The sequence below is a fragment of the Prionailurus viverrinus genome, chromosome D3, assembly GCF_022837055.1.
Source record: "Prionailurus viverrinus isolate Anna chromosome D3, UM_Priviv_1.0, whole genome shotgun sequence".
Classification (NCBI taxonomy): Eukaryota; Metazoa; Chordata; class Mammalia; order Carnivora; family Felidae; genus Prionailurus; species Prionailurus viverrinus.
The window spans coordinates 23,180,764-23,208,341 of NC_062572.1; the positions used below are offsets into that span (position 1 = coordinate 23,180,764).

Below are 27,578 nucleotides of genomic sequence, written 5' to 3' on the forward strand. Positions count from 1 at the left end.
AGTGAGCAGCACAGGCTGTGGTCAGTTAGGTCACCGTTCCAGGACTTGGAGCGGCAGCTCCTCCCCAGGCCATGGGGGTTGGGGGCAGACACCGGTGGGGCTCAGTGGCCTCCTCTCTGGCCCCCAATGCTGCCAGACTCACGAGCCTTCTATTGTTAGGGCCTGAAGCAATGTAATGAGAATAAAAGATCCTAATGAGGGAACTCCTAATTAGAGCAAAATCTACGTTCAAGCCCCAGGGTGCTGCCCTTTGACTCGGCCTGCCCACCCACATCTCTGCTTGTCTGGCACCAGCACGATCTGACCCATGGGCACTTCCTGAGGACCCCAGACAACTGGGACAACAGCGTCCCAGTTACTACTGTGCTCTACTAGGTATTCAGAAACATCTTGAATGAGCAGGTTTTTATGAAAAAATGAAACCAAGGCTTGAAAATAGAAAATAAATGGGACTTCCTGAATCTCTGGTCTGTTCTGGAATGCTGATGTACTGGAGGGAGTGGCTGGGACTGTGTGTAGCTCCGGAGGCAAGAATGAGCAGCCACTGCCTTCTAGGCCCCGGCCCTTGGGTCACAGCCTCAACCCCCACCTCCTCCGGCTGGAACTAGATCCAGCCACTGCCTTGTTCTCCGGCTCCACTTAAAATTAAACCCTGATTCAAACTCTATTTGGGCATTTTGGATCAAAGGAAGAACAGAACAAATCTAACCAAAATATAATTTGGAGCAAGGCTTGAAAGAAAGCCCCGAGTACAGAGGGTAGGAAGAACAAGGCAGGGAAGGCTAACCCTGGGAGAGGCTCCTTCCAGGGACAGCCAGCCCTGCCTGGAGAACCCACCTGTCCTCCTTGGCCTCGGTGATCACGGTGATGAAAGATGTAGAGTCTTCCATGGCATCGAAGTACTCGGTATCTTCATCTTCCTCACTGTCCTCTCCTTTGGGAGTTAAGAGGCTTCCTAGAGACACATGTAAAACCACCGCCTCAGTCTGCAACTCTGAAAACTCAACTGCCTGAGGAAGTCCAGAGCCCAAAGGGTAACTTCCACTTTGGACCCTGCTCCTTGCCCCTGCCCCTCGCCCTCTCCCCACTCTAGTCACCTGGTCCCCATTAACCTGGCTGTGGCTGCCCTCCCTCCCCTTCCTGGAATGAGTTTCCCTCTCAGTGCTCTGGCTCAGAGGCCTCCCTACTTCTGGAAGCCTCCTCTGATCTCTCAACATGCCAGTCAGCCTGTCTAGGGCCGAGCTTCCCTTTGAAGGACCCCCTTCCTGGGGTACCTGTCACCCCCAGGCCAACCCCAGGGCAGCCCTGCCACAGAGGGCCAGTTGGGCTCACTGGACTCTTCTTATGAGAACTAGAACTTAAACACAGGGAGATAGATAATTGCCCTTTGAGGGTGGCTGTGGGACATACAAAGTCACATAGGCACATCCAAATGCGGGCATGTCAAGGGCTATGTGCATTAGTGGCCTGTGTAAGCAGAGCCGGCTGGCAGAGATAGGAGTAGGCGAAGCACCAGTTGGATGGACAGAGGCTGAGCAGCCCCGGAGCAAGGGACCTAGCCAGGCTGGGCGGCCCTCACCCACTCACCTTCGCTGAAGCTCTTGGTGGGGTTGGTGGCCCGGCCAGGGGCACTGCGGAAGGCCCGTTCGAGACTATTGTGCTGCTTGGCTAGCTGCTCAATGGTCTCTTCCAGGTGGATGCGCTGTTCTTGCTCATACTGTAATGCACGCTGCCATTTCCGGCTGTGTGTCTCTGCTAGTTCCAAGAAGTCCTTGCAGGCCTTGGGAGGGAGGAGTGGCGGTGAGCACAGGGCCTGGGGCAGCGGGCCTGTCTGCCCCCACACCCCACCTGCCAGCTGCGGGTCAGCGAGGAAGGCCCTGGGGTGCTCTCACCCCTCCCCCTCCCTTAGCTGGGGTGGTCAGAAACACCTTTGCTGCCCCTTTTAGGTGCCATGGGGACATGGGGACCCTGGCTTTCTCAGAGCCAGCCCAGGGACTGGCATCTGCCCTGGCCGGCGTCCCACAGTCAGGATGCCATCTGAGAACACCAAAGCCGGGTGTGACTGGCGGATGCTGCTGCACCAGCAGCAGCTGGGGAGGCTGGGTTTCCATATGATTGGGGCCCAAGTTTAGCTGCCACATCCTCACTGTGTGCTGGACCTGAGGTCTGTCACAACCTCTGTCCCCACTAGAGCCCAAGACCTGTGGTGCTCAGGCCAGTCCCCGCCTTTGGCACAGAAGGAAGGAAAGCCACATTATGCTGTACTTCCTGGTTTAGAGAGGTGAAGACTTGTCTGGCAGAGGAGCTGAGACTGGACCTTTCCCCAAGGTTGCCTCCAAGTCTGTACCACATAGCTCTGCCTTTAAGTGAGGTTCCCCCTTCAAACTTGTGGCCTACATTCACATCCAGATTCTTTTCAGCTTCCAAGGTTCATAGTGGTTCTACCACACTCTTATGAAGCAGGGGTTGGGCATTCTGCCCCTGTCATCCCAGCAGAGAGGAGGGCGCTGGGCTCAGCTGTCCCTGGAGGGCATTGAGGTCCGAGCCAGCAGCCTCTGGATTTGTCCCTTCTGGACTCCTTCAATGCAGTAGGAAGGGACATATATATCCTCAGCCCGACCTGCGTCACTGGTCTCTGGCCACCACTCCCCAGCTCTCCCTTCCCACTCCTGTTGCACCAGCCACAGGGCTCCACACACATTACATGCTGTCTGACCCTGAGGGTTAGAGTCACGCTTTTCCGGAGGGACAGAGGTACACAGCCCCGCGTCTGTGACACAGGGACAACGTGGCACTATCTTGAGGGCAGTCGGGAGGAACCATGGAGGTCCTGTGCAGTGACTGGCCAAGTAGCACGCCACAGACACTCCCTCGGGGACACCACAGGCATCAGCACCTGCCTACCGGCTACCCAACTGCTGCTCAGACCTCTCCCACGTCTCCCCCAGGAAAGGCTCCTGTGCCAGCTCAGTCAGGTTCCCCCAGACACTCCTACTCCCACTCCCCAATCTCACGTCTGCAAATTAGCTTCTCTAGTGACTGTGCTGGTTTCTCTTGGTCCCGCAGAACCCCCAAACTCAGCAGCGGCTCCGCACATTTGCTGGGTGAGGGAACACCCTCCTAGGGATGGGTGTCGGGGCCTCTCAGGAGAATGGGGAGGGACAGCGCCTCACCAGAGGGGGCAAGCTCCTGTGGGGAAGGGTCCCAGCCTGGGACCCAGAGGGCTGGCTGCCCAGCAGGCCCCAGCAGGCATCTCACTCCTCAAGCCCACCCCCTTGTGCCTTCCTGTCTCTCTCATCTCCCCTCCCAGCACCCATGTGGAGTGGGCTGGGCCAGGCTTCCTCCCCATACCCCCTCATCCCCACACACCATTCTAAAGATGTGATGGGGGCCCAAGGGAACCAGCAAAGTATAATGAAAAAGGCTTGTTATCAGGAGTGGGAAGGCCTGGGTTCCTGCACAAGCCACTCTGCCCCTCTGAGCCTGTGTCCTGTGATGCAGAACAGTAATACCGGACAGATCCTGTGCTCTCAGTTTCCCTGTCCAGCTTTGTCCAGGAAAATCCTTGAGGTAGGAGGAGTGGGATCATCCCCAATTAACAAATGAGGAAACTGAGGCTCAGTTTCCAGCAGCTGCCCTGCAAGGCTCTGGGGAGGAGGTGTATTCAGTCCACCTCAGATTCAGGGGCTTCCCCACCCTCCCCAGAATGTTCCTGCCTGGCCATACCTAAGCCACTGTAACCGGCTTCTCCAGAAGGGGCAGGGATTTATACTGGCAGGTGACCTGGCACAGGGTGGGGCGGGAATTAAATCCTTACAAATTTAACAGGCTCTGGAGACAGGAGAGGCTGTACCCAGGGCAGCCGCAGATCCGGGGCTATTTTGAGTTTGCAAATTAAGGATCTATGAGGTTCCCCCACTGGTGTGGAGCTGCATTCATGGTCTGTCATGCAATTTGGGGATGAGGCCACGCCTGACTGGCCTGTGACTTGGAGCCAAGCTTTCACCACCCAGGGTCCCACAAGGCTTCAGTCCTTGTCCTGGGTCCCTGCTCCTCCCTCACCACTGCAGGCCTCAGGCCACATGGCTACCCATTCCAAAGGCCAAAGTAGAAGGCACCTCTTTGCTGGGTCTGCACCAGTGAGTATAAGAAGTAGTGGTAGAGGGTGCGGGGCGGAGTATCCCCTGGAATCCTATGAAATGGGTGGGTAGGGACCCCCCCACCCCATTCCAAAGATGGTGAAACCGAGGCTCCGAGGTCCCACAGCCAAGAGGTAGCAGACCAAGACCCAGAACCCAGGTCCTCACCCCAGAGTTCAGTCCACCCTGAGCCGTTACTCCCTTGAGACTCCTGTCCCACATCCTCCTTGTCTCCCCACAGCCCTAAGCTCAGTCACGGTGTCCAGTCAAGCTAGTCTCAGTTCCTGCCACCTGTTTGCTGATCAAGTAAGGAGTCCTAACACTGCAGGGGTGCCGGCTGACTCTGCCGCTGACCCTGGAAGCTTGTTAGGCCCTGCTGAGCCGGGTGCACCGTGCATGTCAGAAGGAGGCCCAGTGCTGCTGGAGGAGGAGCACCCTTGTTTCCCTGGGTGGGCATAGGCATGGGGCACACCACTCCAGGAAAGCCCCTTGCCGGGTCCCCTGTCCCGAGACTGAGGCCCAGGGAGAAGGGGCTGCCCAAGGGACAGGCAGGATGGGCCCCAGAGCCATGCTTCCCCCATAGAGCCAGGCCTGCATGTCTTGGGGTGAGGGTACAGAGGCCCAGGCTGTGCCGCACACATGGCCTTTTTATGGGCAAGACACACAATGGGTGCCTCAAGGTTTTCTGGGTTCTTCTCGGTCTGTGGGTGCTCTGCCCCGTGGCATGTTGCCTGTCCCCCTTCCCCAGATTGGCCTGGCAGCGGCACCACGCCCCTTACCTCCACCCTTGCCCTCCACCAGCACCACTCCTTCATACCTGCCACCGTCACTCCCCGGTAGCCCTCTATAGTTCCTGTCGCCATCTCTCTGTCACTGGGCTTTGACACTGATGGGCACTTTGATATCATGTAACTGATGGCATTTAAAACAAGACTGGTAAAAGAGCCACAAACCACAGTATAAAACAGTAGCCAGAGGTCATGGTAACTACCTCCCACAAATCCACGTCGGAGGACTCTATGTGGCCTTTGGGCTTTCTGGCTACAAAAGCAAAGAGGGAGAGATGATCATAGTGCAGAGATGAATTAGACTCCCTATCTCCCACCCCTGATGTTCTGATGTTCACGAACTCAAAATGCTTTGGAAGCTACCATCTTTTCTTCCAAGAGAAAATGGAATGTTTGGTGTATTTTGTGCAATAGCTGACAGCCTCTTACAGACCTGGCCTCCTATCCTCTCCAGACTCACCCCCCGGAGCCCCATCCTTCCCCACTCACATGTGGCCCATCAGACTCCTAGCTCATCTGCAATAAATGAAATGCCCCGGTCACTGTACGGGCTGTGGGGAGTTCATCCACCCCTTCCACCCTGATGTGCCTACCTGGTGTCCATCCTCAACTCCCAAGGTTTCCTCTGCCGCTGCCCACCTTCTCCAGGCCCCATCCCAGCCACGCCGTGGAGGGAGGCAGGTGCTGGCCTGGCCCAGCTGCCCTGGAATGCTGAGCTGGTCTGTGCACTGTGCATTCACTAAGCTGGATTAGGCCTGGGGCCTGCTGGGGGGCCGGCTGGGGGCAGCTTCCAGGGCCCAGGGAGGGGCCTGGCTTACCCACACCCTGAACATGGTCACATTTCCTCTCTGCCACAACTCTCAGAGAGCTCGGGCCCAGCTTTAAGAGCGGTGCCCTAGGCCATCACGAAGCCCCCTCCCACACCGTACATGCTCTTAAATGAAGCAAGGGACGAGAAATGGACAGAACAAGGAGGCTGGCCTCTTGGGCCGTGGTGTCCTCATGGGAAAAATAGAGGGCTGAACCCCAAGACTCCTACAGAGTTCCTGATTCCATGGCCCATTGGGTAATTGCCCTCTGGGTGGAAACAAGGTTCCAGTCTCCAAGCCCTGCCCCTTCCTCCTACCCTCAGGGCTGTCGAGAGGGTGCCTGAGATGAAGAGGTGCGGGGTCCTGCAGGCAATGCAGTTCTACCTCTGTGTGGAGGGTGGGGAGCCTGCTGAGCTGCCCCAAAGCAGAGTGAGAACCAAAAAGCCCAGGACAGAAAAGGCAGCCTCCCAAACTGGGGCTAGCTCTGCTCAGCAACAGGCTGGGGGGCCGGTAGACCATTCCTTCCCACGAGGGGCTCTGCCTTCTCAGAAGCCTCGCCTTGGTGAAGGGGGCTGTGAGGCCTGCCCACCTGAGCCGTGTGAGCTCCAAGGGGAGCTGCTGCCGGTCCTCCTGACAGGGATCCGGGGGGATGGACGCCATGTCTCTGAGCTAGAAACCTTTGTCCAGCTGTGGCCAGGAGGAAGGAGGACAAACTCTAATCGCTTTTGTCGTCCCTAATCCTAATCCTGACAACGATCTCACTGCTCCCCAAATATGGGCGGGTGAGCAGGGCGTGGGGTCAGCCAGCCTGGGCCCTGTGCCTGTCCTGCCTGTGGCCCCAGGCAGCCCCTCAAGCTCTCAGAAGGGTCTGCAGAGCCGAGACCCTGCTTAAGCCTGGCCCCTGTGCAGTCACTGCCCTCCTAGATATGGGCTTGAGGAAGGAGCCAGGGGACTGCTGGACGCTGGGGCAGGTGGCCCTTGGGCTCTTGGAGGAGGTGGGGAGATGGGACAAATGCCCAGAAGTTCTAGGCTGAGTGGGTTCCTTGGGTTGACAGGGGCCAGCTTGGTGACTGGCTCTGTATCTAGCCACCAGCGCACAGCAAATTCTGGTAACCATGGATGCAGGGAGGACAGGAGAAAGGGCCGCATTTCCACCTGCAGCCAGCCAGGACCCGCCAGATGTCTGACTGCCATGTCTGGCCTGCAGGCACCCTCAGGCTTTGGGGCTCCCAGGTATCTGCCCCCCATGCTGCTGGGGCTGAGGCTGCCCACCCACCATCTACCCCACCATACTGGTCCTCACATGGCCAGCATGACTGTAGTCTTGCCTCTAACTGGCCTGTCATCATAAAAGTAGCAAACAGGAGGAAGTCGTGCAGACTCACAGTCTCTCTGAGCCACTCTGCATGTCCAGAAGCTCACACCTGGGGACACACTGAGGTCAACAACATCCCCCCTCCACCCTCGGCCTCCCACCAAGAAGTAGTAGGCTGTCCTCAGTACACACATCCTAAAGGCAGGTAGGGGAAATGTCGAGGTTCACGCTAGGCCTGCACGGCTCAGAGGCTACTATAGCAGGAGACACACAGCCATCTCAGGCCTCCAAGACCAAGAGTGGGGACCTCTGGAGCCAGGACAGTAGTGCTGGGCTAACCTGGGGCTTGGGGGTAGAGTCCCCCTGGGTTAGGACCAGCCAAAATGCCATGCTGGGTGTTCAGCACTGTCCTGGCCCCTGGAAACCAAGCCTCTCAGCGGGGGCTGGGCCAGCCACCTGCCTGTTCCCGCTCCTCATGCAGCACTCAGAATAGACCGTGCGACTCACACAGGGCCGAGCCCTTCCCAGACACCGAGGGGACAGTTATGGCTTCTCCTTGATGTGGCTCACTCATGGCATTGGGGAGGCAGCTTTTCACTTCAATTCAAACTTTAAAATAGTCCTTTCCACATTCAAAATAGTTTACCCCTTGCACACAGGAACCAGCACCATCTGGCCGTCAGTTTGCCAACCGATTTTAAACAGTTATGGAATCTATTTTTATTCATCTCCCCAGGCCTCAAATGAGCAAGCTGTCAGGAGCAGAATAGTGGTCAGCTGGACAGGAACCTGCCCACGGGCCCCAGAAGGACAAGGGAAGGCAGCTCCCCTCACCACTGCTCTGTTTGGGTGGGCGCAAGGACCCCTCTGTGGTCTCCAAACAAGGCTGAGAGAAGCCTCAGAGCATTTCCAGCACAAATAGTTCCGATCTGGGACTTTATTTCTGTGGTGCCCCAAATCTGAGTGCTCTGAGTTGCTGCATCTATATCTGCATACATCTCCCACCTGGCCCTACTTGCCCACCTGTCCCCGTCTGCCCCCACCTGTCCCTGCCTGCCCTGCAGTTTGCTCTTACAGCTCCCTTCAACTGGAGTTGGGGGCCCACTCCCTCCCAGTCTGGATGTGCTGAGTGCCTCCCTCCACAGGCTCTCCTGTGTCCCTGCCGTCAGGATCCACACCGTCATCCTGCTCAGCCAGCTCTCTGGCAGGCATCAAAGGGTGTCCCTCGTGAGCCTCTTCCTTCCTCGGTAAACTGAGAGCCCAAGAGTGTGCTGTCTCGTCAGGCCCTTTGAGGTAGGCCTGATGGGTAACCATCTTCTGTTGGTCAGTACCACTTCCTGTCCCCATTGGGCACTTTTGGTCTTTGGTCTCCCGTGGGGCTCACCCACTGCCCGGCTCTGCTCACTCGCTGGCTGCACAAAACTTGTTTCTGGGAAAGGCCCTCCTGCATCCTACCTGAATCCATGGGACTGACCACTGAGTCCATGTCTAGCATTGTGAGGGTGGAGGTGGGGGTCAGACAGCAAGGGCCACCCATTCCTCTAGTGGCCCATGCCCATACCTTGCAGTTCCCTGAGAGCCCTGATCTCTCCCTTCACATCTGATCTGCTGGCCCTACCGTCAACACACAAAGCAGCCGGGCTAGCCACGCCAGCTCCTCGCTGCCCCCTCCAGTCTAAGCCACCACCCCACCACAGGGGACAACAGGGGCCTGCTAAAGGGGCTCTAAGCACCTGCCCCTGCCTTGCCTGTAGCTCATTCTCCAAGCAGCAGGGGGCTCTTGCTAAAATGTGAGTCAGATCATAGTCCTTGACTGTGGGCTCATTCAGAGTGGAAAGCACAGTGTTCTCCATGAGCGCACAAAGTCTCCTGTGAGTGGCTCTGTCTCCCCAGGCCTCTCCTCCATGATGGCCAGCACTCACCCCGGCCTCCCGTTGCTCCAGACCTGCCTGAAAACCCAGAACTGGCTCTTTCCCCACCTCCTTCCAGGTTCCGCTCCCCTCCCCTCCAGCCAATCAGTGCCCGGGACCTCCCACCCCACCCCACCCGCCCATTCTGTTTCCTCTGAAGATCTTTTCGCCTCTGACATGCCCTATCATCTGCATGGTTACATCTTCCCAAGAGGATACAGTTTCTATGAGGCTGGGCTTTGTTTCCTGTGTGCCCAGGGCCTAGACCAGGGCCTGACTGGATCACGGAGGGATCACGGAGGGCCTCTTGTGCCTCAGTGTCCACCAGCAGCTGCACATCGCCCTGTTGCAAAGTGCTCAGTGGGTGCGAGTCAGGCTGACCTGAACTCATAGCTCCTAAGGGCCATGGGGTGGTCACGTGGTTGGAGGAGCCAAGTCCTGGGCCCCAACAAGAGTCATGAACTCTGAGGAGCTTCTCACAACTCAAGGGTGGGGGCTGTGTCAGGAGCAGTCTGCCTTGCTTGGGGGCAGCTTCCGCACTGCGAGGGCCCGGAGGAGTAGCCAATAGGGAACAGAGGCTGCCAGCCCACCAAGGGGGCTCAGCACTGGAGGAAGTTGACACCAGCACCTGCCACACAGCCCTCAGTGCCTTCTAATTGGACTGTGGCTGCCACGGCCCAGAGAAGGAGCTGTGAGCTGGTGGCATGAGGAGGTTCCCAGGGCTCAATGGCAGGGAAGTGGGCCGCATGCAAGTCACAGAAACACCACTTCCCCAGACAGGCTCCATTGTCTGGGACCTGCAGATAGAGCCTGCTTCCACAGGCCGGGGGAGGGGAGACTGGCACTCGTATCACTCCAGGCTGGCTCCCTGGAGGGTCTCTTCTGCAGGGGGCAGGGGCCATGAGGCTGGAATGCAGGGCTCAAGGGCAACCCATGGGAAGCCCAGGTCACCCAGGAAAGCCCAGGTATGCTGGGCCTGGAGACAGGTGATGTACTTCAGCCCTTGTGCACAGACCCCACAGCCAGCACTGGGGACTTCCCAGGGGCCAATGGCTGTGACTCCAAGTGCTCATGTAATAGCCAGGCCTGCCACTCTTGGGCAAAATGACTGTTCTGGGCCTTAGGGTGGCACCTGAATAGTACAAATGACGCTGACGACAAGGAAGCCATGATGACACCAACCTCAGTGGCCACTGTGAGGAGCAAAGTACTGGGAAGAAACTGGGGCAGGCTGCCACCTTCCTGAAGGCCCGCCCTACAAGCCAGGACACTCTGCTTTACAGCAAAGATAAATTTACAGGAAAAGAGAATGAAACTGGAGTTTATTCTTTTCACTTTATGGAAACTAACTCCCAAAGCATGAGCTACTAATATGTATTAATTCAATCATTTTCCACCTTAAACCCTGTGACCAGCTCAATGCTAGTACACCAGGCACATCTTGGTTCCCAAGAGGGATGCTGTACAACAGGTGCACTGAGGTTCAAGACTCCTCCATCTAAGAACCAAAGTCATTTAACAGTGCTGTGAGGCTCCTCTGATGGCAGGCTAATCCAGTTACCCAAACAGTCATCCATGCAGGGGGCTGCTGAGCTGCCTTTGATCAGACTCACAAAATCCCCCACCAGGGAGTTCTGCCAGGAAGACGCCATGCCACTGCGGCTCCTGCATTCTCACTACCTGCTTGCTCTCAGTCATTCGCTGAGGCTCCTGGACTCCGGGCACTGTGCTGGATGGGGAAGGTCCGGGGCTTCTGACAGGATGCCCAGCCCAGCAGGAGGATGGGCAAGACGCTGCAGCACAAAAGTCCATCAGATGCTGTGGCCCCACAGACAGATGTGGCCACTATTCACACTTCCCTTCCCTGCCTGTGAGTGACTTTCCTCACATGTACAGGCCCCACTCTGTGGCCACTACATTTGCAGGATGTGCCCTGGCACCCAGGATGTATAATTAGCACCCAAGGGTCACTCTCTTGGTGGGCTGTGGTCAGCTGGGCTTGAGCTCACCTTCCGGCCGACCGTGAACCTCCCCAGCCCTTTGCCAGGCCTTCTACACACTTGGCCTTCAAAAGTGGGCACGCGAGCTGCTATCCCTGCAGCTCCTTGAGAAGGTTGCACCCACATGTGACAGGGTGTCACTATGTGAGTCCTCTGGACTGTGAGCTCTGGGGGTAGGGCGAAGTCCCTGCCTGGCCCAAGCCCTGGGAAGGCTCAGTGGGAAGCTGCTCAGGTCTGGGTTCAATTCCCAACAGGCAGGACCCTAACCCTAACTGCATGAGCCATGTGGTCACGGCTTCACTAGGTGATAAGAAGAGTGGAAGGGGTTGCCCTGAGTTCACTGCTGTGCTGCGGGCCAATCTCTGAGTCCTAGCAACCAAACCACAAGTAGAGGGAGGGAGGCTGGGGCTAAGTATAGCCCTCCTGTGAAAAATGCAGTTAGTTATGAATTAATTTCATAAAGCACTGTTCCTATTTCTCTGTGACCAGGCTGGGTCATTTCTCTGAAAGGTGGAGTGACAACGGTGGCATGGGGCAGTGACACATGGTTCTGCCTGCCAAGGGCTGGGTGCAGGGCCTACTTTCTGACTGACCTTGTTCAAGTGGGGAAATGGAACAAGAATGGCTTTGTAAATGGTGAACAGCAGGCAAACATGAGATGTTGCTACTTAGAATTTCTTTTCTGACACGACACCCACTTTGGTTGGAACATCACATATTAGGTGTTCCCACTGGGCTACTGTTGGGGACACAGGTGACTTGAGATCTGGGGGCACAGGGATGCCTGGGTGGCTCAGTCGGTTAAGTGTCCGACTTGGGCTCAGGTCATGATCTCCTGATGTGTGGGTTTGAGCCACACGTCAGGGTCTGGGCTGACAGCTCAGAGCTTGCAGCCTGCTACGGATCCTGTGTCTCCCTCTCTTTCTGCTCCTCCCCCACTCACATTCTGTCTCTATCTCTCTCAAAAATAAACATTAAAAAAAAAAGATCTGGGGGCACAAAGCCTGGTGAGGGGGAGATGTAGAGTAACAGGGGAAACTCTGCACAGTGGGCTCAGTGAGGCACAGCAGTGCCCCTAGGTTCCAGGGGGTTCAAGCCAGAGGAATGGCTTTCCTGACAGGAAGCTTGGAAAGTCTTCTGGCCATGGTAACATCCATGTGGGGTTCTGAAGGATGAAAAGGGATCTACCAGGCATCTAAAGGGTGGAGAAATGTCTAGAAGGTACAGCATAGGCAAAGGCACAAAGAGGTGGAACACTGTGATACTGTTCAACCTTCCTGATCCAGAAACTTCCTCTGCGTGTCCTGTTCCCTCAAACACTTACAGAAAGGGCCATGCTTGACTCGAGGTGAGTCTCACTGCGCCTGGGAGCAACGGCACAGGAATGGGCTGTGTCACTAACCACAGTTCCTGGGGTCTTAGGAATTGTCCAGGGAGCGCTCTCTCCACCCTGCTAGGAGCTATGCTTGTGATATCAGTACCCTTTCCCAAATTTGAAAGAGATTTAATTGTCTCTCTGACTTTTCTCCTGAAGGCTGAACAACTCCAGATTCCTGGCCACTTTGGGGAAAAGTGAAGGCGACACAGCTGATCCCTCTCTATGTGGGAAGGGAATTTAGACATTTGGTGTCTGACAACCGTGTAAACTGCGCTCCCAGAGCTGACTCGGTTCCTGCCAGGTGAGGCAGGAAGCATCAGGAAGGGTCCCCAGTAGAAACATGGGCCTCTGTACCAGCCTGGGCTATTAGCACAGCCTGTTGGGGCCAACACCACACTTCTGTGTGCACCCCCCACAATGGAGGTAGATGGGAGAGGTCCTCACATCAGCTTCATGCTAGCAGGTGGGCAGAGCCCAGCCAGGAGTACGGCTCTTGGTCACTTGGGTCGACTTTCCTGGTGCCAGAACTGCAGTCTTCTGCAATCAACCCTAGGGGCTTGCTTCCCATCAAACAATTCATTATGCACTTATATGGCAAACTGTTTTTATGGCTTCCTAAATACAGACAAGTCTCTGATGCCTGATAAAAGATTGCTATTAAAGACGTCAGTTGAGAAGTTCATTATCTGGGAAAAGCCAAAACTGCTTACTCAAGACAAAGCGGCTTCACTCTCAGGAGGCGGAGAGGCAGAGCCAGGGAAGCCTCACGTGAGGATGGCTTCTAGGATGGACGGGAAATACAAATGTACCATCGTGTCATTAAATGCTTAATATCTGTGCCTGTCACTGGAAGAAGTGCGATGACCCAGACCCGTAGAGTCTGGGGGCTCTAAGGAGGCCAGTTGGCCGAGAGGGTTAAACAGGAAGATGACAGTATGACCAATGATGGGATTAACCCGCAGGGCGGCAGCACGGCTGTGACCCAGCAGCCTCTCAGCAAGCACCAAATACCCCTGAACGCTGTGGACAAAGGTCTGCACTTGCTGAGCTCGGGGAGCCAAGCACTGTGGATGCTGTGCCTGGGAAGAGGGGCGCACGTCCTCAGCCCCAGGCCCCAGGGTACAGATTCCTAAGGCTTCCTCCTGCACCAGGGGTGGCTCCAGTGGCAGGGTGGGTGTGGGTGGTGGATGTGGTCTACTCGCCCCAAATGGACTGCCCATTGTCCCAGTGAATCAGGCTCGGGGCAAGTCTCTGATGCCCCGGGGTCTCTTTTGCCCAGGGGTCTTGGCCTGCAGTGGGCTCCAGCCTCCACCTTCCCACCCTGCCCTGGATGTACAGCCTAGTCCCAACTCCTGACCCTGCTCTGGTATGAACCCCTTGATTTGGAGGCTGGATCCCCCATCTGGCGCTTGCTGGGCACCAGTACTGTCCATTGTCTGTGGCCAGCCTGATGGTCTGCCTAAGCCACCTTCTCTGGACATGGGCCGCCTCCTCTGAGGTGGCCTCCATTTCTCCACATCTCCCCTTTCTGGTCCCTTTGCCAACATGCCACCCTGGTCCTGATGTGTTCCTCCTGGGGGCCGTCCCTGGGAGGAGGCTATTGCAGTGAGACCTGTGTCTGCATGGCAGAGGCCTAGAAGAGCATACACATCTCAGGGAAAAACTTACCAGGCAGAAGGGAGAAGGTCCCAGAAGCACAGTTAAGCATTATATTCTCTGCCACTATGAAAAGACCCTCCCAGCTCCCAGTCACAGCAATGTGGTTTCTAGAAACCCATGGAAAGCAATGACCCCCAAGGCTGTGCCTCTTAATTTACAGACCGTGGCTACTCATTTGGCTACTATCAGGTTGGTATGACCCATGATGGCAGGTTCATCTTTAAGCTCTTCTGGCTAAAGGAACCCCCAATGCCCGTCTTCTACCCGCGTACATGCCCCTGTGGTTACTGGGTCCTGATCCTGTTACATCTGAGTGGTGAACTAGGGGAAAGAGCAGTAGCAGTTGTTGTGGGTCAACGTGGCAGCTGTGTCCCTAATGTGTGGGCAGAGCCACCTGCTCAACTTGGGCCCTGGGCTTCCTCAGCTAGGCCCGAATCACCTGCAAGCCTCGAGATTCCAACCCCCACTCTGGTTTCCACCAGACAATCACAAAGAACACAGGAGGGAGCCAGCTTTGGGAAATGACCTGAAGCCACCAAGAAACGGAGTCAGGGTTTGTCAAGCACCCCGGCTGCCCACTCAGGGACTGTGGTGCTGGTGTCGGGGAGCCGCTTCCCTTCTGGGGAGCCCTGGGCCAAGGCAGTGATGCCAGTGGGCACTTACATTGATCATAGCATTTGAGGTGATGCGGAAGAGGGTGGCCCGTTCGTTCACAGCCTTCAGCTTCTCACTGCTCTCGTATGGGATTTTGAGGCTGTCCAGCTCACTCAGCGAGCGCTGGAGGGCGGCACCGTGCTTGGCGATGAGGTCATTGCATGTGCTGAGGTCGTCCAACTTCAAGGAGAGACTCTTGATGGTGCTGTGTAGCTCGCTCTTGTCAGCTGGAGAGGCAGTCTCGTCGTCTTCGTCCCCAGAGTCATCTGTGGAAGGAAAACGAGTCACCATGGTTATTAACCGACCAGCACAGCACCAAGGGGCCTACATGGCCTGGGCCCAGGAGGAAGGAGCAGATAGAGCCACTCAAAAGAGTGCACTGGATGGTGCCAGCTCCTGCTCCTGGCCAGCCTTCCAGGGTAGGCACAGGCCCTCCTGAGTCAGGGGGAGGGGATGCAAGGGGAGACCAGCTCGATGGACGAGGCCCGGCTTGCACTTTGGGGGAGAAGGCCTGCAGGCACCCGCCTGCATGTGGGGCACCAGTCCCCTAAGCTGCACCTTATAGGCCAGGGTGGACTGTGCTGGGTAGAGAGGTGGGGGCTGTTGTGAGGAGCAGCTCTCATTGCAGACCAGGGACCCCGGATGAAGGCAGGCTCCTTTCCCTACATCACAGGCTCAGCCTAAACTGACCCACACTTTCCTGCCGGCCTCACTTTGCTCTCTGCCCATGCCCAGCCATGCCCAGCTGCCCCCTGTTCCCTGCGACACTTGAGTGCTCATGCTCGGGGCCTGTGTCTTTACAGCCTGAAACCTCCTCACACCTCCCCTACCTTCTCAGAGGTCTCACCCCTACCCAGCCCCAGCCCAATGCCACCCTATCTTCAAAGCCTGCCTGAAGACCCCCCCAGGCCGTACTCCCCTGCCCTGTTTCTGCCCCATGTCATCTTCCCACAGGCTCCACCCAACTCCCCTGCAGTAGCCGGGCCCCTCTCATTTATCAAATGTCTTTCTGTCCAGACGCTGGCTGTAGCATCTCCATGGCCTTGTCAGGCGAGGGACTATACCACCCCCCAGGGACAGACAGGTAGCTGAGGACCAGAGAGGTGAAGTCATGCCCCAGGCCATCCAGCTAGTCTGTCTGCCTTTACAGCTACCTTCTTCATGCCAGGCTGCTGGGGCCTCTGTGAGTGGGCCAGGCTGGTGCCCACTCTCCTCTGTGCCAACCCCTCTCACCTCTCACAAAGCTGCCCAGGTGCCCTTCCTGGGAGTCCGGGGTGCCTTGGAGCCCAGCCCACTGCCAGCCCTGGCTGTGTCCAAAGGGAGGCGGGGCTATGGGGACCCCGAGGGGGTGCACTGCAGTGGGTGGGGTAGGTGGGCAGCTCGCCTGGCTCCCGCTGCTGCTTTAACAGACTGCACGGGACAATAAAGAACCCAGAACCTGTAACTCCCAGGGGTTTCTGAAATGTCTTTCTTCAGAAATAATCAGCACAAAACTTTTTTTTTTTTTGTAAAGGAAATCTGTAACCCAAGATACAAAATTAAAAAAAAAAGTATACTGTGACAGAATAGAGTTCTTCCCACGGCAGGCAGGGTGCGTGGGGGTGGCCACGGCTGAGTTACTGCTCTGAGCATGCCCTAAGCTGGTGGCAGTGCCAGGACAGCCAGCAGCGTGGGGCCTGGGTGGGTTGGAGGCTGGGGGTGCAGTGTCCACTGCAACCCTGTCCCTGCTGGTCATGGGGGCTAGCGGCCAGCATCCAGGCTTGGGGCAGAGAGGGCTCTCCCTCTGCCCACCACAGCCAGCCCAACTACAGCGCAGAAATGACCCAGTGTCAGGAGACCACATGTGCTGGGTCAGTGTCTGGGCCCCTCGCTTGATCAGTGTGAATGCTGAGCCTCATGGTGGTCAGCAGACAGTGAGAAATGAGAAAACGCAGGTTCTGAGACACGAAGCCACCAGTTTAGAGCCCTGCTGTCAAGGGGGCAGAGCCGTTTCTGAATCCAGGTCTGTCTGGCTTAGAGCCAGGTCTCTCAGTTACAATGCAATCTCCTGTCACCTTTCCAGGTTCAACATGTCCAAAAACCAGATTGGTCAGCCACCGACCTGTCAGAACAGCTGAAGTTGTACGCTGGGAGGGGTGTGTGGGGACACGCTGGCTGCGGGTCAGCCTGAACGGGACCCTCTGTGCTCTAAGCAAGAACTGATGAGAGGCATGACTAGGCTACTTCTGAGCATCTGTCTGTGTGGTGGGCAGAGGTGGGTAACCACACCTCTACTTAACTCGTTGTTATGCAGTACACCTTAGTAAGCAGCTCTTAGGGTCCAAGTTCAGGTCCAGTGGCCGGGGACACAAGGATGTACTTGTTCTGCTCCCAAGCTGTGAGCTGTGTTGTTCGGGCAGGGATGGGACGATTCTTGGGTCAGCGGTTACTGACCAGCACAGTGTGTTCTATGGGGATGGGCAAGGAGAGTCTCTCCCAGAGGGACAGTGAGATCAGGAGAATGAGGGAGGGAGGGCGGGTGTGTGGGCGGGGCAAGAGGGAGGGAGGGAGTGGGTGAGTGACGGAATGAATGATCTTGGGCTTTTCACGAGGCCCATCCACGATTCTCAGTGGCATGCATGGAGGTAGCAGGTCACACACACCAGTGTAGTGTCTGGAGAGAGGCATGAGCAGCAGGAGTGAGGCACTGAGGAATTGACTGGAGAGGGGGGATGGTAAAGGGCCTCTGGCACAGCTAAGGAGCCTGGGTCTTCATCCCTTGGCAAGAGGGAGAGTGTGGGCATTTAAATAGAGGTCCCTGGGAAAGATGAGATGGGTGGTAAGTGGCAGGATGAGCAGACTGAAGGGCCAGAGTAGCCACAGGAGGCCAGCGGTTGGAAAGAACAGGACCCCTGAGCCCAGCCCAGATGTGCTGATGGCAGCACCCACCCAGCACCCACCGAGCCCCAAGGCCATGACCATCTAGTGATGGCCGCACTCCCAGGCAGTGCCCGTCCCCAGCCAGTCCTCTAAGAGGAGCAGGTAGATGTCACTCAGAAGCTGATGTGCGGCCCAGCCTCTCGCTTTCCCACAGGGTCATGGCTGTTCAGACACATTCCTGAGCATAGTGCTGTGAACCCCCACCCAAGCCTGGGTGGAAGCAGAGCTGAACCAGGAAAGGGACTCTGCCTCTAAAATGATGAACCCTGGGGCACCTGGGTGGCTCAGTCAATTAGGCGTTTGACTTCGGCTTAGGTCATGATCTCACAGTTCATAGGTTTGAGCCCCTACGAGGGGGCTTTGTGCTGATAGCTCAGATTCTGCTTCTGCTTCTGTCTCCCTCTCTCTCTGTCCCTCCCTGTTTGAATTCTGTCCCTTTCTCTCTCAAAAATAAACATTAAAAGAAATTTTTTTAAAATGATGAACCCTGACCATGCTGAGTCCCCAGGTCTCAATTTGGGGTCAGGGGTCCTTGCAATGAGCAGACTCACACTGGAAAGAGATATGAAACTCATTATTAGAGATGTAAATAAAACTAATGTGATACTAGTCAAGTTAGAAAAAAGAATGAATGGTGCTGGATTAGCTTAGGCTTTCTGAAGGATAAACTGGCAGATACCCGTCAAGAGTTCTGAAAATGGCTCTTCAGCTTCTCCCTTTCAAGTTTTTTTTTTTTTTTGAGAGAGAGAAACAGTAGGGGAGAGGCAGAGAGGAGGCAGAGAGAGAGAGAGAGAGAGAGAGAGAGAGAAAATCCTAAGCAGTCTCCATGCTGTCAGTGCAGAGTTGGACATGGGGCTTAATTCCATGAACCATGGAAATCATGACCTGAGCTGAGATCAAGGGTTGGACACTTAACTGATTGAGCCACCCAGATGCCCCCCGCTTCTTCCTTTGATGGGGACACTCTATTGGTGGGGATTTGGTCCAAAGGAAGGCAGACACTTGTATGCACAAGGTTGTTCAGGCCTATGGCTCTCAAGTTTATGGTCTTGGACTCTCACGCTTTTTATGACCCCACGTATCCCCTCTGTTCAGTCCCCATCTCCACAAAACAGCAAACACGAAACCATCCACAAATGTAAAATCCTATAGAAATTTTGCAGTTTTGTATATTAATACAAGAACAGCAGGAACTGAAATCTAGGGCCAAGTCAAAGCCATGCTCCTGGGCACAGAGGGCCCCCTTGCCTGCCTCAAAGCCCACGTGAAGGCCAGGATTTAGTACGCTGAGCAGTTCTTGGGGGTGGGGGCTGCCAGGTTGTCCTGGGGTGGTATAAAAATGAGGTGGTCAGAGTGAACAGGCATGAATGCTGCTTTGTGTGGCTGTCTTCCTTCTCTGAGCCTTGGGATCCTCGGGTGGACAGCAAAGACACCAACACCCACCTCACAGGTCTGGGATGCAACTGAGTGTCAGGTGGGCCACATCAGGTGGGATTATCCCCAGCGACAGCAGCAGCCACACCGAGGGGATTTCTGTGCACCTGGCCTGGGAAACGAGATGCAACGTTCGGAGAAGCACACCCTGGTTTTCATGTGGTGGCTGAACCCAATGCCCCTCCATGACCTTCTAGAAAATGCTGGTCCTTTAAATGGAGGTCTACCTGAGCACTGGGAGGGTGAAATGTTTTATCAGCCAGGACCCGGTGCCGACCCGGGCTCGGCCCCAGCCGAGTTTCAGTGGAGACTGGGAAGGAGCCAGTGGATCCCTAGCAGGTGGTGTCTCTGCATAAGGCCCAGGGGTTAAGCCAGGAGTGGGGGACTGGGGGTGGGAGAGCTGCACTGCTGAAGTGCTGAGGCAGGGAGGGAGGCCAGCGGGGCAGGGATGTGGCCCCAGGCTCAGAGCTGTGGTGGCACCTTCTAGGGCTTCTCAGGGCCGCTGCGGAGAGCATCAGAAAATATCCTACTTTTCTGGGCCCCTCCTCAGCTGTTGCTTTGTCTCCATTCAGAACAACTGGTAGAGCTTCTGGGGAGGCAGACTCTGGCCCTCAGATAAAGGACAAGTGTCTAATGGTGAGGGTGGCCCAACAGGACAAGAGGAGGTGATGGAGGAGCATGGCTCCTAGCCTTCCCTGTCTCTTCCATTCACTTCTCTCGTTTTCTTCACAGTTGCTGTTAGCTGATACAAGCATGGCAAGAGCATTCTGGCAGCCTCTTAGGCTGTCGGGTGATACAGGATGGTTGTGGCATGGCCAGGATAAACCCAAGAAGGCAGACTGGTCCACGAACTCCCTCCAGAGCATGGATGCTTTTCGGTTGTGCCCATTGCCTCCAGGCCATGCCTTTGCTTTCAGATGGGACAACTGAGGCCCAGAAGGAGAGAGGTGCTTGGTCAAGGTCAGACGCTGGAGCAGCAGCAATGGCAGCTGTAATTTGCTTTGACTGAGCCCCCAGTCTGTCAGATACGGCCTAGACCTTGGGCAGACTCTTTCCAAGTGGCTAAGGTGCATTTGTTGAGGGCTCAGAGCCTGGGTTTTTGGGCAGATGATCCAGATACCTCTTCCAGGAGGGGAGTACATGGGGAGCACTGCTGCTATCAGAGCCTCCTCCCCAGGCGGTGGGAAGCTGGCCTCTGATCCCATGTCACGCACAAGCTGCTGATATCAGGAGCCCACAGCGCTGAGCGCGGGCACTCAGGTCTGCTGGGGCAGAGTGCTGGGGCTCACTTTTTCTCTCAGCACAGCCTGAGGGTGGGGGAAGATAGGAGAGGACAGGGGACTGCCTTTACTGGGCAGCAGGTGCGAGCAAAAGGGCCAGTGAAAGGACCCCGAAGTGCACATGGCACCTGCCCTTAGCTTGGTGAGGATCCTTCTGCCCATCCTTCCTGTCAAATCTCTATCCCTTCACGGGGCTCATCTTTCCCCTTCTCTCCATGCACTGTCATGCTGGCCCTGCAGTGCCCCTCACTGGCTGCCTCCGCCAAGCTCCCTGCAGTCAGTTGCTCTGTTTCACTCATTTGGCTTCTGGCTGGCTCTGCGCCTCGCTGGTGCCCTCCGGAAATGGTGCATGAGTTGCACTCAGACCCAGCTTGGGTCTCAGCAGCTCAGGAAGAAAGGTCTGGAAGAGGCAGCTTCCCGCAGCGATGAAGCAGCTGGATGAGATGGCAGCATCCTATCCTTGTACCCTTAGCACCCTCATTTTACAGGTGAGGAAACTGAGGCTCAGAGCAGGATGGATCCTATGTGAGTGGCAGAGTTGGGGTGTCACGTCCCCCCTGCCCTGTCATCATGGCCATTTTCCACCCCTCAGTGCTGGCCACACTGCGGGGATCTCTGTGCATCTGGCCTGGGAGATAAGCAGTAAGGCCAGGAGAGACACCCTGGCTTCTGGGAGACCATGCACTATCCTCTAGTCCCGGAGCGAGTGCCCACCCTCAGCCTGCACAGTGATTTCTCTTTATTGCAGGACTAACGCATCTCATCTTGCCCTGCTCTTCCCAGCCGAGGTCATCTCATGGCCCCTCCGAAACTGTCAGGTTTGCCAGGAGGAGGACAGAGCCAGAGTGTCTGCACTGGGGGGGCCTGAGGACCCTGCCACCCTGTGCCCTCATCTCCGCGAGACGGCTGAGGCTCAGGGCAGGGGGTGTCTGGGCCAAGGCCACCAGAGTCAGGGCAGGAGCCCACATCCCCACACTGCTGGCCTCCAAGGACACAGTTCACAGAGGACAATGACCCCAGGGAACCTACCTTGAGGGGCAGTGATAGGGAGTACAGGAGAGCTGAAGGGGGCAAGATGAGGGCCTCTGGCAGGATGCAGGCAGCATGGGACTTCTGCATGGGCAATGCTCATGCCCTGCTTTGCAAAGGACCGGTTTCTCCCCTTCTGTGCCTCCCAGCAGGGATGCCAGGGCCATCTTGCTGAACTCCCACCTCGCTTCCCCAGGCCTTTGCTCTGTCTGTGTACGGCTGATCCCAGCACGCTAACACTCAGATCAAACCTTCACAGAAAAGCGACTAGGCAGGAATCCTGGTGAGTTGCATTGCCATCTAGAAACATCTAGAGGTGTTTCAGAAGGCTGTGGCTTCTGAAACAAGGACGCTGGACATGGAAGATGGAGAAGCCGACTCTGCTCTTCATCTTCCCCAGAGAGGGCGCTGGGCCAAAGAGAACCTGCACCTTCTAGCAAAAACAACTTCTCAGTAACTGCTGAGGAGCTTGGCCTGACATTCCTCGGCCAGTGGCACTCCCAAGCCTCCTTCACTAAAGCAACAGAAGCAAATAGCAGCTCCAGACTATGAAACATGAAAGAACAACTGACCTGGCCTCCAAGGCAGACTCAGGACAAGGCACAGGCAGCTCTTGAGACAGCGAGGCCATGTAAAACAAATGTTCCAGCCTATTCTCAGACACCACCATTTCCAGAAAAGTACGGATTCCTAAAATACCCATCAGCTTTCACCAGCTACACACCAGAATGAACTTTTTGTTAGAAGAGAATAAATCCACAAAACTCAGGTTACCAGTGTTATAAAGGCAGCAGTCACAACTTCTCTGTCCATCATGGCCAGGCCAGCAGAGTGTGGCAGTGGCCTCCCATCCACAGCAAGCTCTCTGAGTGTATGAGTTTCCAACCCTTAGTTGCTATACTAGCTTGGCTAGTGTTCCCTGACCCCCATCCCAAAATTCATGTCCTTCCTGGAACTTCAGAATGTAAAGTTACATTCCAGTTACAGAGGTAATTGGTTAAGATGAGGTCATACTGGAATAGGGTGGGTCCTTAATCTATGACTGATGTCCTTATAAGAGGAGGAGAAAAGACACAGAAATATACATGATAACAGAAACAGAGACCTAGGGGACGGATGTATTCACAAGCCAAAGATCTATGCCAACTGTTGTCGGCAACACCAGAAGCTGAGAAAAGCCTGGAACAGGTTCTTAGGCCTTTGGAGAGCACGGCTGTGCCAACACCTTGATTTCAGACTTCTGGCATCCAGAACTGTGCAAGAATAAACTTCTGTGGTTTTACGCCACCAGTTTGTGGTGATTTGTGATGGCGACCCTAGGACATGAAAAGGACAGCTTAAACGCTTATTCATTACCTTACAGTTGTTGAGGTCATAAGTTGTAAAATCAAGGTGTTTTAGGGCCCTGATATCAGCCCTAAAATCAGGGCTGAATTCCTCTGGAGGCTCCAGGGGAGACTCTGTTTCTGTGGCCTTTCTGGCTTGTAGAGGCTGCCCCTGTTCCTCAGCCTGTGGCCCCTGCCTCCATCCTCAAAGCCGAGAGAGTAGCATCTCTGCGACTCTCAGCCTCCTGCCTCCCTCGTATAAGGATGCTTGTGATTCTACTGGGCCAGGTGGATAATCCAGGAGAGTCTCCCTATCTCAACATTCTTAAATACATCTGCAAAGCCCCTCTGCCATGCACAGGTTCTGGAAACTAGGCCTTGGACATCTTTAGGGGCCACACCAAGTAGCTGTGGCTGAGCTGCACAGCAGGCCACATTCTCACCTGTCCTGCTTCATCATGTTTGATTTGCTGCCCTGGGGTGTGGTTCCTGGATGCTCTCTCATTAAATGTGGAGACCTCTACCTGGGCACAGAGGCCTCACAAATTCCTCTGTACCCCCTCAAAGCCTGGCACATATATCTTCCTGACCCAGGGAGGAGCTGGGTTCTGGGCCAGGCAGTCCTGCTTTGACCCCATGTGCTCTGGGTTAAGTGCGCTCATCCATATGCTTGGGGATATCAATACCTGCTCTGGAAAAGGATTTAAGCAGCCAGTGTGCAACCAGGGCAGAACTGGGAGTTACTGGTCTGTGGCCCACCAAGATCCCTGTCACCCTTATCAGTATAGCTCACTTTTGCACAGAACCAGTCTTGAGTTTACTTCAAATCGTAGAGGCTGGGAGCCACAGGGAGAGAGTCCCTGTATATTGGCTGTGCCCCCGCCCCTGCTCCCCACTCGGGCTCTCCTCAATGCCTTTAATAGCCAGCTCTGGCTGAGGAGCCTGCTGGGCACCCGCACCAGGGCTGGGACCCTCATTCACCCTCTTTCACTGGGGGGCTCCTGGGAAGGATTGGGTTGCTATGGAAATAGTGCAGTGGAGCCAGGTAGGCTATTTTTAGAAGTAGAGCTTTTTTTTTTTTTCATCTTTGGAGGAAAATGGATCAGATTTCTGGGTGGGGAAGCCCTGTCGGGCAGCAAACACAAGCTTGGAACTAACAAAAGGCTGTGAAGGCTGGTTTGGAGAGGGCAGGGAGACATGGCGGGGACGCGGGAGTCACAGGCCCTGGGGCCACCCCATATTGTACTACCTCTTGCTTGTTTCTCTGGGAAGCCTGGCTTTGCCCTCACCTGCCCATGAACTCCTTGGGATCAAGGCATGAGATGGCCAGGGGACACCCCTCCCTTCACATGCTATGCTGGAGATGTGCTGGAGATGAGACCCTCGCTGCGAAGGGACCTCAGGACAGGCAAAGCCAAGGCCAGAGGGAGCCAAGCACACACCCCTCCCCCTCTGCACCTGCACCCAGCACTAGACTGGATGAGTTTTATGAGGAGGTGGTGCAGCGATGGGTCCTGACCACAGGGGAAGAGGACAGGTCTATGGGGGTGGAGGGACAAGCACAGAGGCCCCAGCAGGGTCCTGGGCAGGGAGGAACATTGAGGAACATTCAGAAGGCTCATCCATCTCTGGGTGCCAAAAAGGCAGGAACTCCCCGGCCCCCACGCCCAGGCCCAGCTTGGAGCAGCACCTGCCATTGCCCCTCTTTACTTCTCCTTCCCGGCTCTTCAGCTCACCCTGTGCCTCAGGTGGAGATCTCACAGCCTCGGTGTTTTTCCACTTTGGCCCCATTGCCTGGATTTCTTTCCCCCTCTACTCTGTCTGGCAGCCGGCTACTTCCCCGAGGCCCAGGACCCATGTTGTCTCAGTGTCTGTGTGTCCTTGCTCGCCCCAGGCTGGCCCCACTGGCCCTGTCCTGGCCTTCCACAGGGAGAGAGACCCTGCCCCGTCACATGGCTGGAGCCCGCATTAGTGCAGCCTGGGCCCCACTGCGCCTGGGGCCTGAGACCCAACTTCCCAGCGGCAGCTTTCGGGCACTTACATCACCAGCAGGACTAACCCTGACCCAGTGGTGCCCCCTTGAGCCAGCAACACGGTTAATGGGGACAGGCACTGCTCCCTTTCCTCCCTCAGTGGCCACATCTCCCTGGGGCTCCCAGATGCCCCACCGGGAGGACTTTCATCCCCATCCTGAGCCAGAAGGACTCTGCGCAGGGAGCGCATCCTCGTAGTTTGCAGTCTGGCTGTGCAAAGAGACACCCCACTGCAGGGCCTCTGAGGAGACACAAACAAAGCAGGTATCACTTTCAAGTGAGAACCGCGGGGGCACTGCACTCTTGGCAGAAAACAGCCATTTCCAAGCTGCAACGTTAGCGCCCTGAAAATTCAATTACAGCAGGTTTGGTGGCTTTTCTTTAGATTTCGGGAGGTTTGTTAAGCTGCCGGAATTTAATCGCAGAATCTAATCAGCTGGCTGCTGAGAACAGAAACAGGCCTTGAGGCAGGTCTGCGGGATGTCAAGTGACTTCAGTGGGTCTGAGAATGAACAGCCTGGTTGCTCAGTGACTGCCTGCCCTGAGCTTCCATATGTTGTGTCGTTCCCACGTCCAGCACAGTACTCGGCAAGAATCACACCCAAAGAGGAAAGGATGGCATGGAAAGCTAAGGATCATGCCCAAGACCCCAAGGCTCCCAAGAGGTGGAGCTGGAATTGGCAGCATGTACAGAGAGCCTGATGGCACCTGCCACTCCATATCCCTGGAGACGGGGGTCCTGCAGCAGCTTGCCTGCACCCAGCCCTGAGATGAGGCCCATGCCTGCCCTGGAGTGGGCAGGCAGGGAGGCGAGACTTACTTGGGGGGGTGGCGCTGTGCCTCTGGTCCCCTGCCCTGGAGGAGACACGCCAGCACTCTGCCCCACTCGAGCAAGGGGGAGAGGGAGGCTAAGAGGTATTTGGGTGCTCCTGAGTGCACAGGGAGCCTCAGACCTCTGACAGAGAAGGGGCTCAGGAGCCCCGGGGTGAGAGTGTTGGAGAGGGGACTTCAGGCTGGGGTAGGGCCCCGAGAGGCCTTTGGGAGGAGGTGGCTGCCTTACAGATGCATATACTATAGAGGGGTGATGCTACAGGGAGAGGAAGGAGCGGGAGCACCAGGCCGGAGCACTGAGTATGACCACTCCTGACATGCAGTGCATGAGGCAGGTCGGAGGCCTCGGTCCTGGACAGTGAAGCACATGGACCAGGGAGCCACCGAGGGCTCATGGGCATGGGGGTGGCTGCCAAGGCACTGCCAGTCCTTCCTGACTGGGGAAGGTCTGCTTTCCCCTAAGTAGGTCCTGTGGGGCATTAGTCCTGTAGGGAGTTCTGCAAAAAAAGGAATCGATGATAGAAAACAAAAAACTTTGGAAAATAGGATGAATGACATCCCTCCCCAAAGGGGGGCAAGTGTGACTCAATGCTTGGAGAAGCTCGGCCTCTAGGGCACTAGAAGGTGTGTCAGGATCTGATTGGATGGAAAAATCAGATAATAATAAATAATAAATTGTGAGATCCTGGCAGGCAGATGGAAAACACAAGCCAGAGTACCATCGTTGTCTTGGCCTTTGGTCTGTGACTCATCTCCCCTCCTCTTTCACTGGTGACCAGCACAGGGTGTGTTGAGGGCATCGGGGTCCCAGTGAGACATCTGGGCTCTCTAGCAACTTCCCCTGGAGTGGGGTACAGGGGTGGAACCCTAACTAGGGACAGCTATCAACAAGGCCAAGGGATGGGGGCTGAGGGATGGGCACCCTAGGCTGACATAGAAACTGGGCTTTCCTTCCATTCTGCTGGAGCTGCAAAGAGGCAGAACCCTCATCCCACAAACACATCTGTGGCAGCCAAATCTCTGATCTTCCCAGGAAAAAACACTCACTGGGACCCCTTGGCAGGCTACAGACTCCAGCAAGCAGAAGGCTGGCAAAAATCCCCAAGGGCAAAGAAACCCATCTCCTTTCCTCTCACTTGGAGGGGGCTGGGGCACAGGGTCAAAGCCAGGAGCCACAGTGAAGGGTGAAAAATAAGTACACACGACTGACAGGATGCCCACAGAACCTGGTGCGTCCCCTACTCAGCAGAAGGCTGTGATCAGGAGCCACACACACAGTATTCTGAGGATACTGAACAGCTCTGGAAGCAGGGCCCACCTCCTCCAGGGAAATGAACACTGGCACAGAGATGGAACATAAAAATAGAGGCGCATGCTCCAATTATGGCAGCTGCTGTGATGCTGAGGCCAACCTGCCGCCCACGGCCTCCTCCGTCCGGCAGAGTGCCTAGCCTACCTTGAGCTTCCACTTCTAGGGGGTGTCCTTGAAGGAATAGGGGTGCTGTTCAGGGTCTAGCACTGCAGGGAGCTGACCCCCCCTCCCAGGGCTTCTGGTTCACTTGCCCGCCTTGTCTTGCTTGGTTTGAGTCTCGCCCCAGGGTCCCAAGGTGCAGAAGTGGGTTGCTCCCCAGCCAGCTGGAGGCAGTTGCATGGGGGCTGGGCCCCATGCTACTGCAGCCCCCTCCCCCAGTGTAAGCTTACTGGGGCAAGAAGCTGCAGCTTTCACCTGAACCCTTGGTTAATGGGCATGGGACCAGGGAGAATGATCCTTTAATGGACCACAAGGAACCCCATCTGGGGGTTTTGCTCAGCGCAGACATCTGTCTCAAGGCCAAAGCAAGGGGAACTAAACTCTAAAGCAAGGTCTGGCAACCTACACGTGCGAACCCACTGATCTGTCCCAGACGGCGCCAGTGCTGTTGAGCAGGTCATTGGAAACTACTAGTTTACATTTTCCTGGCCTGTAGACAGGCACAGCTGCTTATCCTTGGAAACCATCTAATGCCCATGTAACCACACTAAAGAACTTTCCACATGCAGCTGCCTCTAGGCGTCAATGACAAGGAGTGAGATGA

The 27,578-nt window shown here is 55.9% G+C and overlaps 1 protein-coding gene across 3 annotated transcripts in view; it reads right to left on the reverse strand.

Annotated features, from left to right (window-relative positions):
* OSBP2 (oxysterol binding protein 2) overlaps positions 1–27,578 on the reverse strand; it is a 199,447-nt gene that overhangs the window by 18,018 nt on the left and 153,851 nt on the right. For all 3 annotated transcript variants that reach the window (XM_047827712.1, XM_047827710.1, XM_047827713.1), the window contains 3 exons: positions 14,662–14,918; positions 1,588–1,780; positions 838–955 (listed from right to left, as the gene is read on the reverse strand). In XM_047827712.1, coding sequence (XP_047683668.1) covers positions 838–955; positions 1,588–1,780; positions 14,662–14,918 — 568 coding nt within the window. The remainder of the gene's footprint in view (positions 1–837; positions 956–1,587; positions 1,781–14,661; positions 14,919–27,578) is intronic.